At 46.3% G+C, this 15,000-nt stretch overlaps 1 protein-coding gene across 1 annotated transcript in view; it reads right to left on the bottom strand.

The window, feature by feature from the left end:
* Positions 1-15,000, bottom strand: part of ptprt (protein tyrosine phosphatase receptor type T) — a gene marked incomplete at its 3' end in the record, with an annotated part of 224,576 nt that overhangs the window by 203,404 nt on the left and 6,172 nt on the right. Inside the window, exons 4-5 of the mRNA XM_080001601.1 lie at positions 14,542-14,657; positions 13,099-13,273 (exon numbers count right to left, since the gene is read on the bottom strand). Of these exons, the coding sequence (XP_079857727.1) occupies positions 13,099-13,273; positions 14,542-14,657 (291 nt within the window). The remainder of the gene's footprint in view (positions 1-13,098; positions 13,274-14,541; positions 14,658-15,000) is intronic.

The raw sequence follows: 15,000 nt of genomic DNA, 5'->3' as shown, positions 1-15,000 counted from the left end.
GAGTGAGGAGTGAAAAATGAAAAAGAAATGCACCGGGTGCTCGGAGGAGATACAGAGAGCGAGAGAAAGGAAAAAGAAGGGATGATGGTTGGAAAGAGGAGAGGCTGATAAAGAGGGATCAAAAAAAGGAAATGATGATAGAAGACCGGAGGAAGTGTTTGAATACGCTGTCCAGACTCCTGACACACACACGCACACACACACACACACACACACACACACACCAGAGAGAGAGAATCCCCCTTTCGAGAATAACTCAAATTAGTTTTACTCGTGCACCTACAACGGCAAAAAAAAGAGAGAAATGACAATCAGGGCGAAAACAGATAGATAGATAGATAGATAGATAGATAGATAGATAGATAGATAGATAGATAGATAGATAGATAGATAGATAGATAGATAGATAAGATAAGTGCTGTTGTTGTGATATACCTCTCCATGCCCCATCTTTCTTCCTACCTTCTCCTTTCCATCCCTTCTTCCTTTCTACCCATGTCTTTCCTTTTTTATTTTTTATTTGTCTCCTCCACTCCTCCGTGGCTTAATTCTGTGCCCCCCCTCACTCTCTCTTATCAGAAACACTCCCACTCTCTTTCGCAGCCCCTTGAACCTTGCAGCCCCTTCTAACAGAGACAGATAAGCACACACACACACACACACACACACACACACACACACACACACACACACACACACACACACACACACACACACACACACACACTGATCTGAAGGTGGCGATGGAAGCTGTGATGCTTCCTTCAGATTTGTTCCATTCACCTTCAACATCAGGACCTCCTGCCAAAGTAATTTAACCCCTCCAGTGCAAGGGAGACGGTAGTTCAACTCAACGTTAAACGGTACAGCAAGTCAACGGGCAGCTTTCATTTGAGGAGCTTCTTCTCTTTATTTTTTACTTATTCACTTGCACAGAAACTCAAAAACAGCTTTTTAGCCTTTATTTTATTAGTTAATTGCTATAGAAAACCAAGCTTTTAGCAACTGGTGCTGAAGACAAAGTATCACAATCAGCTGTTTTAGGATTCAATATGGGATCCATCAGTCCATCCATCCATCTATACATCTTTACATCCGCCCATCCATCAATTCACCCATCCATCCATCTATACATCCATACATCCATCCACTCATCCATCCCCTCATACATGATTCAAGATGTTTATTTGTCACATACATATACATAGGAGCATACATATATGTGGTAAAATGACACCCGGAGATTATGCACAATAAGTACTAACTTGCACAACAGCAAACTAGTTAACTAGCTAACTAAACTAACTAATCTAACTGATTCCTAAATTGTAATTCAGTCAGTAAATTGAATCAAATAAGAGTAAAAAATGTACTGTCATTTTCATGTCATTTGAAAGTGAAGAATCAGAGCTTCAAAACAAGGTGTCCCTTGTGCGAATCAAACAAATATTTTTAAAGCTATGACTTGTTAATGACGAGGGTGGGCAAACTGTGTTTCTGATATAATCACCCTCAAAGTTTTCCCCACACTTGACTTCATTCAGCCAGCTCCCAGAATGCAAATGAATTGGAGGACCAATAAAGCCACATGGCTACTTGACACATGGACAGTTGACACCCTGCTGAATGGGGACGTGTCAACCTGCTGAATGGGGCAATCTCTGCATTGTTCTTGTGTTTTGAGGGAATGTTGAACAGCGTCATCACCACACAACATCTTTTGTTTTTAAAAGGGCTTTTATTTAACAGTAAGAATATACATGTTTTATAAAAGTGGAATTATTAAGGAGTTTAAAAGTGCAGACAACAGAATAAAATGTACAGTTTGTTAATCATTTTAGTCTTTGTATATCAACATCGGTGTGTCATTCAATATATAAATGTGCGTATGCCAAATATCTTCAAAGTTCTTGGAGTTATTATGTGGGCTAACCCTAACCCTACCCCGACTACAGAGAGAGAGAGAGAGAGAGAGAGAGAGAAGAAGAACTGACATCACGGAAAATGTAGTCCAGAACGAGTTGCTTACCCTGACTTGCATCTATCTCACTGATCAGATTAAGGTCGGTGACATGCTTTAGATCTTCCACCACCTGCTTCTCGTAATCCATAACAACACGGAGATGAACGTTTTCACAGACAAGTGAAACTGAAGGATCCTCATCCTGTGCTTTAACCATCTGTTTATGGAAGTGATGTCAGCTTTTCTTCTTCGCGGCTTACGTCACCTACACAACAATGTATAGAGGTGTGTGTGTAGTACGATTTAAACGATGAACTCTATCAAAACGGTTTTACATTGTGACTTCACATCACATGGAATATGGAGGGATGATCATCACCTGGATGCTCGCTTTAAAGGAAGCGATCGATAGGCGTTCGCGCTGTTCAGCGTCTCGGTAAGTGAACTGTGTTCTCGTGTATCTGTTCTGCCTCATTTGACTGCAGTATTTCTGATATTTCTGTCTCTCAATCACTGAAAACAGTTCAGGCCCGTTCTACACCCCCCTTTAAAATGTGATCTGTCTCTAGATCCGTTATCTGGATAATGATGTCACATCACAGGCCTTTGCATTTACACCTGGTATTGATAAGCCTTCTCATTATCTCGATTCTGCCCACATTGTGTTCGGATCTCAGCATGCAAATTTTCTGCAATAATGTTCTGCGGACTCGCTTCCTTGGAGAGAGATAGCGAGAGAAGGCGGAGTTTGGGTGACGTTCTCAACGCGTGGGCAGACTTTTTCTCACAAATGTGGCCAAGCTGTAGAGATTGCATTTCCACCTGGCTGAGATCCAGACCACCTCCAGACAGGCTCTGGCAGATCCCCTGGCGTATTAGACAGATATCCAGAAACAGGTGTAAAAGGGGCCTCTGTGTTTTGTTCTGAAATATGAGTTTTGAAGGAAGAAGTAACGATTTAAATTGTGTTTTAAGATGGGCTGGAAAACTCAGGTTTTTAAATAGAACCCAACAGTAATATCAACTTATCATATCAAGGCTTTTGGAGGTGGAAGGTGATCCATTGTATCGTTATTTTTTGTGTATGTTTATCTCAATAACAATGTGCGGCACATCCATATTAAGAGTGAAATGCACAAACACACACATGAACACACACGCACGCACGCATGCACCCACGCACACACACACACACACACACACACACACACACACACACACACACATTAATTCTCTGAGGTAGGAAGCTTCCACACTCATAACTAACCACACCTACACATTTCAGCTTGCAGAATAATTGATGGAGGAGTAGGGTGTGAAATTGCCGTGGGGTGGTTTTTAAAAATCACGTGGACTGAACCAACATGTCGGTGGCAGACCAGGCTGCCAAGTAGCGGTATGTTGATATAAGCAGGTCATTAGGGAATCAGTAAACACAACGTAAGAGCTATTTAACAAAACACAACAGCTCATTATTTACCAGATCTTAACATAAGAGCTTGTTAAACACTGAGCTGCCGCACTAAGTCAATTTGAAAGAGTTTAACGGGTACAGGACTACTGTGTACAGTACTTCTGCAGGCTAGATGCAGCAGGTTTTTTATTTGTTTATAGCATTATTTATTTGTGTTATCCTTTCCATAATTATTTAAAGTTTAACTTAGTGCACGTTTTCTACTCATTTAATTGTATTTATTTTATTCATATAAGGGTTTTTTTTATTTTCTGTGTATCACTTTATTAGGGGTCTAGCCCGTAGAGCCAAGTGATTGTTCGGCAGCCCCTTATTGTTATTGTTCGGGAAAAAATTATCAGAATTTTTTTACGCCTAAAACTATCTAGAACACCAACTTGACACACAAACACGGTTGACGTCTTGTTTGAACGCGGTCACGAAGACCTTGCAGTTGTTTCATCCAAATCGATCAACATATGGAGCAGATGTAAGCGAAAACCGACAGACCTTTGAGTGATATTACACTGACGAGCCAGTGCATCGGACGCTGAAATATGTCCAACCCCGCTGAAACTATCTGGAAGACATACTTCGGCATAAGCAATGAACACGGTTAATTTTTTTAATTTTGACCCGAAATATTCAGTTGGTCTTGGTGAACTGACACGTCACAAGTCTCGCTGTAAAATGAATGAGCTGAGATTTACTGATAGCACTTTATGACATCATCATATTATTTACTTTAAATATACACATTCAGATGCCAGTGTGCGGCATGGACTCGGTTTCTCTGTAGTGTTTCGATGTTACCAAACTATCGATTTACATGTTTATTTATATAGCTTCTTACCTGGTAGATGTCAGAAGATCTGTTCGAATGATATTTTAAATCCGTGGTCCACATTACTTTGGCGGATTAAAAAATATAATAAATATTAATGCTGAAAATGTTGTCAGCGCGTCCCTCAAAATCACTGAAATGTGCGACTGAGTGATGCGTTCAAATTCCAGCGAGGTATTGGAAAAATAAAAGCCATGGAATGGCAATTACTCAGAGAAATTCCACAACATTTTTTGTATTTCATGGAAACCTAACTTACTGAAAAAGTAATCCAAGTAAAAAACTCAACAAACAAATGACATGCCTCAGACGGTACCAAGCGGCCACCCGTCACTGAGAGTGCAGCTCTATTCCCGCAGACAACAAGGTGAGTTCTTACAATGAGAAGTTCTGGTTTACAGGCAAACATGGATGATTGTTTTAAAGACAGGAGGGTTGCGCTGTATAGACCCCAAAGTGATTGCTCCGCAAGACGAGCAACCAAGAAACGGCAGACCAGGGGGAGCCCATGCTCCCTTGTCAGCGCACCCAGCATGACCACACTGGACCCCATTTATTGCTGCCTGCAGCTATATTTATTATTCATTTTCATTATAATAATTTACAATTACTTATTATTGATTATTATTATCAATTATAATGATTATTATCATTTAATACATGTAGGAGGACTTCCACACTGCCTTCCATGGTACGCTGCAGTACTACACAAATCATATCCCTACATCCTTCTTTTCTTGCTAAATTCTCTTTTTACTTTCCAATCTCCGTCTTTTTTTTCACGACTGGCAAATTTTGTATAAACATATTACTTTCTATGTCTGTGGGATGTACTGTCTGCATGCGTGTGTGTGTGTGTGTGTGTGTCTGTGTGTCTGTGTGTGTGTGTGTGTGTGTGTGTGCATGTGTGTGTGTGTGCAAACACCTCTGCGTAATACACTCCAAATCCCTCAAGCCTGTGACTCATAATAAATTCCACACACACACACACACACACACACACACACACACACACACACACACACACACACACACACACCAACACACCAACACACACACTCAGAGGGCAAAGGATGGGATGTCCCTTCCACTATTCAGTCACAAAGAATTATTTAATAAAAAGACTAAGAACACACACAGCAAAGAGAAAAGGAGAGAGAGAGAGAAAGAGACAGACAGACAGACACAGACAGACAGACAGACAGATAGATAGATAGATAGATAGATAGATAGATAGATAGATAGATAGATAGATAGATAGATAGATAGATAGATAGATAGATAGATAGATAAAGGTTTTGGGGGAGGGAATATGTGTCTACTTCTATGGACACAGCGATAGAGGGGGAGCAAGGAATCATGGGTAATAAGATGTGATTCCTCACAAGGAGCTCACTGTGCAGACACCTGCTGCACACACATGCACACACACACACACACACACACACACACACACACACACACACACACACACACACACACACACACACACACGTATAGACACACACGCACAAACACACACACACACACACACACACACACACACACACAGACACACACACACACACACACAGACACACATACACACACACACACGCACACACATACGTGTGTGTGTCATTAACCTGCTAGTCAAGGACATAGTTATTGTTTTTAAAAAAAGGTATCCATCTCGATTTCTCTCTCCTTCCCCCTCTCCCTCTCTCTCTCTTACTCGCCCTCTCTCTCTCCAAGAGTAAGAGAGAGTTAAGAGTTGAGGGTTATCAATACAGTCTGTTTCCACAGCAATTCTAAACATAACATGGGAGAAAGGCACAAAAACACATTTTGCTTAAGTTATAAAATCACAAACTGACATTATTTACAATATTCATCTCCAAATTCCCAAAAACGGATTGATTAATTTCCTGTTGATCGAGTATTCAATCACTTTGATCAATCATTTGACCTCCTCTATGCCTGAAGGTTGTGGGGTTTAATCCTATACAACTTACAAACTCTTTTATCCGTTTTATTATCATTAGAGACACTGTTACCTGGGATGACACACACACGCAGACACACATATATAAACACAAAAACATAAACACACACACAGACACATAAACACACAAACAAACACACACACTTCCTCTCCAGACACCGTCGGCCATGCATGGCTGAGCAACTTGCTAATTTCACTTAGCACAGAGGGATCTCACACACACACACACACACACACACACACACACACACACATACACACACACACACACACACAAACACACAAACACGCACACATTCAAATTAATTTGTACCCATATAACTATGACAACTCATGCTTGAAAGCTTTAATGCACACAAAAATGCATGCACGCACGCACACACACACACACACACACACACACACACACACACACACACACACACACACACAAACACACACACACACGCGCTCACAAACACACGCGTAGATTAAGGTGTACTCATCCAGACAATAACATGCGTGCGTGAATGATTACGTGAGAAGAGAACACACTGCACAAACATCAGCACCTGCACAACAACATCCACACACACACACACACACACACATACACACACACACAGACACACACACACACACATACACACACATGAATTAATTGAATCAGGGACTGTGCTGGCATTATCTGCTCCCCTGACACAGCGCATGTCTGACAACACCTGAGCTTTACGCTGAAAGGGCGTGAATCCACACACACACACACACGGGAGAGTCCTCAGGATGGATGCTTACATACCAGATGGCAATTACAGTTTGTGTCCCTGGATTGTCATCCAATCAAATCACCTCGTAGAACACACACACACACACACACACACACACACATAGATCCCTCCAGATTCAAGCATCATAATTCATGGCAGATCATGTGTAAATGAAAACACAATTGAGCTTCAACTTTCTCCTGTTTCTCACTCTTCACATGATTCACAATTCCATTTTCATTTTCCACCTTTTTTTCCACTCACTCCTGATATTTAGGGATATTTAGCCTGTATTAGTTCCCATGTGAGTCGTACTAATGACGTGGGCAAAAATAATGAAAAATATAATATTAAAAAGTAAACCTGAATCGACTGTGACTTTGCATAATGGGCTTGACCAGCACCTAAGAATCAACAAGAACCTCCCTGTCGTACCCAGAACCTAATATTTCTGATCTTACATTACATCAGTGATTCTCAAAGTGCGTCCCTATATTTATTTTTAGAAATATAATCTTTTTATGCAATATACACACCTATTATTATGTCTCGCCATGTGCACCTCCTGCCACAGCGCGTCTCTACATTTCGCTGGATTTATTTGATATTTTGTATCGCTACAATGTTACTTGTGAATTTAATTCATGTTAATTTCATTGAAGACATTGTTTTTATATCCTGCATTATTTTTTTTAATTGCACAATACAAATGTTTTTAATACATTTCCCTTGAATGTCTTTCTACACGTAGTAGTTTGAAAAAAAGCCCTGATATCAAATTATTTTTTGGGACATACGTGATGGGGTCCACGGCTTATTTTCATATTAGCGTCCTTGGTCGCAATAAATGAAACAAATAACACTGATCTCAGCAACACTTGCAAGAACTTGCAACTTTGCAAAATTGTCACAACATTGACGCATTAAATCAACAGACCTTAAACTTGTCGCCCCGAGAAGACAGTCACATCGTCACTAAATTCTGTTTTGGTGATAACTGTGTAGAATTGAACATTTAATTCATAAATTAAAAACCGGAACCCGAGCAAAAGGCGTTGTTGTTGTAAATTTGAGTGCACGGTTCTTCATGTGCAGAAAATGAAAGTAAAATATTTCCAGTTATTTCTGTGATATGCAGAATGCGTATTATCGTTCCAAATCAGTTGTTCTTCATTAGAAGTAAATGATTAACATATCCCCACAAAAGAGACTTTGCAAATTGCTTTGCAAGTTTTGAAAAAAGCCGCTGCAATAGCACACATTTGTGGTCACAACAGTTCCAAAAAACGTCCTGCTCATTACTGCACAGCGATTTCCCAGAGGAGCTGATTACAGTCTCAAACAAAAAAAATGACTTCAAATGTGACCTAAAGTCAGACCTAGACTTCAGTGAGGTCCAACTACTGATCATCACAAGATACACAAAATATCCCTCACCAAGCGAGGGACGCGCGGTGAGGGACGCAAAGGGAGGGACGCAAAGCAAGGGGCACAGGGGACGCACGGCGAGGGACGCAAAGCGAGGGACGCTCGGCGAGGGACGCAAAGCGAAAGCGAGGGACGCACGGCGAGGCATGCAAAGCGAGGGACGCAAAGTGAGGGACGCAAAGTGAGGGATGCAAAGAGAGGGAGGCAAAGCAAGGGACGCAAAGCAATGGACGCACGGCGAGAGACGCAAAGTGAGGGACGCAAAGCGAGGGACGCACGGCGAGGGATGTAAAGCGAGGGAAGCAAAGCGAGGGACGCAAAGAGAGGGAGGCAAAGAGAGGGAGGCAAAGAGAGGGAGGCAAAGCGAGGGAAGCGCGGCAAGGGACGCAAAGTGAGGGACGCACGGCGAGGAATACAAAGCGAGGGACACAAAGCGAGGGACGCAAAGAGAGGGAGGCAAAGTGAGGGACGCACGGCGAGAGACGCAAAGTGAGGGACGCAAAGTGAGGGACGCAAAGCGAGGGACGCACGGCGAGGGACGCAAAGCGAGGGACGCAAAGCGAGGGACGCAAAGAGAGGGACGCACGGCGAGGGACGCAAAGTGAGGGACGCAATGAGGGATACAAAGCGAGGGACACAAAGCGAGGGACGCACGGCTAGGGACGCAAAGCGAGGCAAGCACGATGATAGACACAAAGTGAGGGATGCAAAGTAAGGGACGCAAAGAGAGGGACGCAAAGAGAGGGACGCACAGCGAGGGACGCAAAGTGAGGGACGCACGGGGGGTTACAAAGCGAGGGACACAAAGCGAGGGACGCACGGCTAGGGACGCACGGCGAGGGATGTAAAGCGAGGGACGCAAAGCGAGGGACGCAAAGAGAGGGAGGCAAAGAGAGGGAGGCAAAGCAAGGGAAGCGCGGCAAGGGACGCAAAGTGAGGGACGCACGGCGAGGAATACAAAGCGAGGGACACAAAGCGAGGGACGCAAAGAGAGGGAGGCAAAGCGAGGGACGCACGGCGAGGGACGCAAAGTGAGGGACGCACGGTGAGGGATACAAAGCGAGGGACACAAAGCGAGGAACGCACGGCTAGGGACGCAAAGCGAGGCACGCACGATGATAGATACAAAGTGAGGGATGCAAAGTAAGGGACGCAAAGAGAGGGATGCAAAGAGAGGGAGGCAAAGCAAGGGACGCAAAGTAATGGAGGCATGGCGAGAGACGCAAAGTGAGGGACGCAAAGCGAGGGACGCACGGCGAGGGATGTAAAGCGAGGGACGCAAGGCAAGGGACGCACGGCGAGGGGCACAAAGCAAGTGAAGCACAGTGAGGGACGTCCACAGAGTCCACAGAGAGGGAAACCAGATAATTGTTGTATACTGAAAGAAGGAATTACAGGGGAGGGGAGCAGGGAAAGAAGGAGAGGAGGTTAGAAGGGAGGAATGGAGGTGAAGGGGAGACAAGAGGAGAGGAGGAGGAGAAGAGGGAGGCACGGCGAGGGACGCAAAGCGAGGGACGCAAAGCGAGGGACGCAAAGAGAGGGACGCACGGCGAGGGACGCAAAGTGAGGGACGCAATGAGGGATACAAAGCGAGGGACACAAAGCGAGGGACGCACGGCTAGGGACGCAAAGCGAGGCAAGCACGATGATAGACACAAAGTGAGGGATGCAAAGTAAGGGACGCAAAGAGAGGGACGCAAAGAGAGGGACGCACAGCGAGGGACGCAAAGTGAGGGACGCACGGGGGGTTACAAAGCGAGGGACACAAAGCGAGGGACGCACGGCTAGGGACGCACGGCGAGGGATGTAAAGCGAGGGACGCAAAGCGAGGGACGCAAAGAGAGGGAGGCAAAGAGAGGGAGGCAAAGCAAGGGAAGCGCGGCAAGGGACGCAAAGTGAGGGACGCACGGCGAGGAATACAAAGCGAGGGACACTAAGCGAGGGACGCAAAGAGAGGGAGGCAAAGCGAGGGACGCACGGCGAGGGACGCAAAGTGAGGGACGCACGGTGAGGGATACAAAGCGAGGGACACAAAGCGAGGGACGCACGGCTAGGGACGCAAAGCGAGGCACGCACGATGATAGACACAAAGTGAGGGATGCAAAGTAAGGGACGCAAAGAGAGGGACGCAAAGAGAGGGATGCAAAGAGAGGGAGGCAAAGCAAGGGACGCAAAGTAATGGAGGCATGGCGAGAGACGCAAAGTGAGGGACGCAAAGCGAGGGACGCACGGCGAGGGATGTAAAGCGAGGGACGCAAGGCAAGGGACGCACGGCGAGGGGCACAAAGCGAGTGAAGCACAGCGAGGGACGTCCACAGAGTCCACAGAGAGGGAAACCAGATAATTGTTGTATACTGAAAGAAGGAATTACAGGGGAGGGGAGCAGGGAAAGAAGGAGAGGAGGTTAGAAGGGAGGAATGGAGGTGAAGGGGAGACAAGAGGAGAGGAGGAGGAGAAGAGGAGGAGAGGAGAGGAAATACATCGATTGCTGGATAGAAGACGAGGACAAGGAATGTAGAAAAAGGAGAGAGGAAAGAAGGGGAGCAGAAAAAAGAGTTAACAGGAGAAGGAGAGGGGAGGAGGAGGGAGGAGACAAGAAGAGGAGAGGAGAAGGAATGAAGGAAAAAAGAGGGGAGGAAGGCAAAAGGAGAGGAAGAGAGGAGGAGAAAGGAGAGAGGAAGAGCGGAGGAGGAGGGGAGTCTCTGAAGCCCATGACAGGTGGCATTTCCTGGGCAGAGGGCGCCACTCCAGTCCCCAGGCTGGACCGAGGCCTCACCGAGAGGACCGGCGGTCAGACTGCTGAAGCTTACCTGAGAGTCCCCATGCACCTGTGTGTGTGTGTGTGTGTGTGTGTGTGTGTGTGTGTGTGTGTGTGTGTGTGTGTGTGTGTGTGTGTGTGTGGTGTGCTTGTCTGTGTGCAAATGCGTGTCACCTCATTATGTCTGCAACTGTGTCTTTCTACATGTTCATGCAGCATATGTGTGTGTGCACGTATCACCTCACAGCTCACATGTGCACACACACACACGCACACACACACACACACACACACACACACACACACACACACACACACACACACACAAACAATTGGCCAATACGTGCATCGTAGCTGAAGTTAAAAAATATAAACTTTAAAAGGTTGTCAGTCTGAGCCAAGAACTGCAGGGGGGAGAGAGAGAGAGAGAGAGAGCGAGAGAGAGAGCGAGAGAGAGCGAGAGAGAGAGAGAGAGAGAGAGAGAGAGCGAGAGAGAGAGAGAGAGAGAGAGTGGGAAACAGAGAACGGAAAAGAGGTGATGAACAGCGGAAAAGGCATGAAAAGGAGAGGAAATGCAGACATGATGGGTGTGAAGAGTGGAGAGAGAGAGAGAGAGAGAGAGAGAGAGAGAGAGAGAGCTGGAAGAACAAGAGCAGAAGGGAAGAGAAAAAGAGAGGAGAGGAGGGAGAGAGCAAAAGCACGTAGAGGGTATGAAGAACAACGGGAGAGGAGGCACAGATATTAACCTGGAATGGGCTCAGAGAGAGAGAGAGGAAGAGAGAGAGAGAGAGAAAGAGTGATAGAGAGAGAAAGAGTGATAGAGAGAGGGCAGTTGAGTGAGTTAGTGGCCAGGACGACAGTTTTCCAGTAAAGCAGAGGAATGAGAGGAATGGGGGAGTGGAGGAGAGGAAAGATAGAGAGGAGAGAGAAAAGTAGAGAAGTGGAATAGAGGAAAAGGAGCTTCTTGTGCCTACTAATAATTTGCCAGAAGTATGTTCTGTGTGGAGCATTCTTACTGTGCTCATGAGCATCACTCTCACACACACACACACACACACACACACACACAAACACATAACAATAAATGCAAATTAAACAACCACACACAGAGAATCTCACTCTGGCAAACACACACAAACATAACAGTCAGAAACACACTCATACCCACACACACACACACACACACACACTCACACACCCATGCTCTCAAGATGACAAGAGCCAAAATGCCGTATTCCAACCCGATCTTTAAACGCTATTCTCCCCGCGTTCCTCGCTCAGGTTGCTAAGCGACGGCCGATCTCTGACTCCTGCAGGAATCACCGCGAGTGAGAAAGCTTTATCCCAAAGTTGAGTCTTTTTGGCAAATGAACCAGCGACAAGGACGACTCCCAGTCCGAAGTTCATTCAGTGTTTCAGAGGCACCGAGGGCCGCAGCGAGGCACTGCTAACGCCTCTGGGGGAAACGCAGCTACACCCACTCAATTCCACTGTCTTCCTCAAAGACAGGGAGAGCCAGGGATCGAACCGGCAACCTTCGGAAGGCGGAAGGTTGCCCGCTCGACCTCCCGAGCCTCCGCCCCTGATGTAAAGCGGACTTGAAAACTTTTCAAGGAGCTGCCGACACTCTGCTGATCGACCGCACTGGTAACACCAGGAGAACGTGCTGACTCCAACCCACAGAGCGACGCTAATCTAGCGTGATTCCAGGAGTGAAGGCTTTGGCGCTGAGGATATGAGTAATGAGACCCAAAAATCGTATTTCAGCTCCAAAAACCCTTGATTCAAAATCGACAGGGAGCTGATCTGATGAATAAAATCGCAATCGCAATGACATCTGGATTAGAACCGAAACATAATAACCTCCATTCGTCCGTAAGGACCAAGAGGGTCCACAAGCGGTAAAAAACGGCGTACTGCACCTTTAACGATGAGGTCGGCGTAGTTGGAGACCCCCGAGCCGCCGTCGGAGCGGATCACGCAGCGGTAGCGGCTCGTGCTGCGCTGCGACGTGTCGCCCACGCTGACGGTGGCGGAGAAACGCCGGTGGTTCACCACCCTGGTGACCATCAGAGCCGTGTCCCGACCGTTCCACTGCTGCACGGGGCCCGGCGCCACCAGAGAGAGAGAGGGGGGGGGGGGGGGGACAGGGCATTTTAGAGAAGCGCCTTTCAATAATCCAAGTCATCGGTGAAAGTTATGATGTTCTTATGTCTACAAGAGTGGGGGCACTGGTACGACTCCGCCCTTAAAGATCATTTTATGAGCCGGTGAAAGAACAAACGTTGTTTTACGATCCGGGGACACGGAGCAAACGACCTGGCACAGAGTCCGTGCACCAGGTTGTTTTCAGCGGGCCACGCTCATCCCGTCCTTTGTTCTTACCGTCACGATTTAGTTGTGTCCCTATTCCATTGGTTCCTTCCTTCCCTAGTTTCCTCGTGCTCTTCCTGAAGTCCATCCTTCTTTCTGTCCAAAATGTATGAATTTATTCCCTCCTTTTCTGACTACTTCATTTTAACGCACTATTCTCCCGACCTTCATTCCTTGCACCGTTCATTCCCCTCCGACTTGTTTATCCAAAACATCTTATGTCTAATGTCAAATATTGTGTGTCTGACTAATGTAGGATGCATGGGTGTCTGTGTGTGCAGTGCTTGGTTGCAATACAAGTCCAGCACTGAGCAGAACTAACGCGATAATGGGATATAAGTGGGATCGCTTCGAAAGTCTGTTTTTTTCGTAACTTTCGAAGAACAACTTACGAGCGACACATTTAAGGACCAAAGGCTACGGAGCTGTACTCGTTATGTTCCACTTCACTCCTGTTTCTACGGGCGCGTTCACATCTGCCGTGTTCAGTCGGTTTGAACACAACCCTGGTGCGTTTACCTCCTCTCCTCGCGATCTCTCCGTAACACGCCGACTCCTCTCCACCTGCCCTAGCCCTGTGCCGGCGTGGCTCCGAAATGACCCACAATGCACTCCAATATACGCCGTTGACGCTCTCTTTTTGATGCCGTCATTTACATGAAGGTCCTTCAACTGTCAAAATTGCAAATTAAAAACGTGACCAATGAGAGGAGGGTTTTAGTAGCACGCGGAGTTTGTCTACACGTTTTGCGCCGCTGTAAAATGTGGCCGTGGGAACGCAGAACCACCCCGGGGGCGACTGCAACTTGGTGTCGGCTCAGCCGCTGATTGGGAACAAAACAGACGGACCCCAGGTACGAAAGCGTCCTCATCCATCTCCATTTGCTGATGTTCACCGCAGGTTCAACTTTGACCTCGTTTTGCCCTGTGATAGCTGGGAGGACACGTCATCTCTGGGTTCCGGCTCCAGACAGACGGAGGCGGCAACTGACCTGCAGCCACAGCTTGTCGTGCTGGGACCACTTCCCTCCGGCCGTGCACTGGAACGTGGCGTTCTGCCCGACGTTCACCTCCACGTTCTGCAGCCGCAGGAAGTGAGGCGCTTTACCTGCGATGCAAACAGGAAGTCACAGATAGGAAACGGTCGAGCATTCTAGAAACGGGCGCTGTTTCACAGTGTGGGGCCACGGTGAGTTTGGCTCTTTGGGGAAACCGACACGGCTGACCAGGGATTCCCAAACATTTTTACATATATATGACCAAAAATTCAACACAAAACTCGCAAATAAATATTCAATAAAGTATTATCGTATCAAATCATATCTTTAATAGTCTAAATGCGGGAGGAGTTGTTGGTCTGTCTCCTTTGGCTGATTTGAGATTCCCCAAGTAATAAACTATATCAATTTTGCAATGTGTTGATTTGGAGATGATGGATGTGAGACAGATGG

The sequence above is a fragment of the Zeus faber genome, assembly GCF_960531495.2.
Source record: "Zeus faber genome assembly, chromosome: 5".
Classification (NCBI taxonomy): domain Eukaryota; kingdom Metazoa; phylum Chordata; class Actinopteri; order Zeiformes; family Zeidae; genus Zeus; species Zeus faber.
This window is presented reverse-complemented; position numbering and strand designations above follow the sequence as displayed.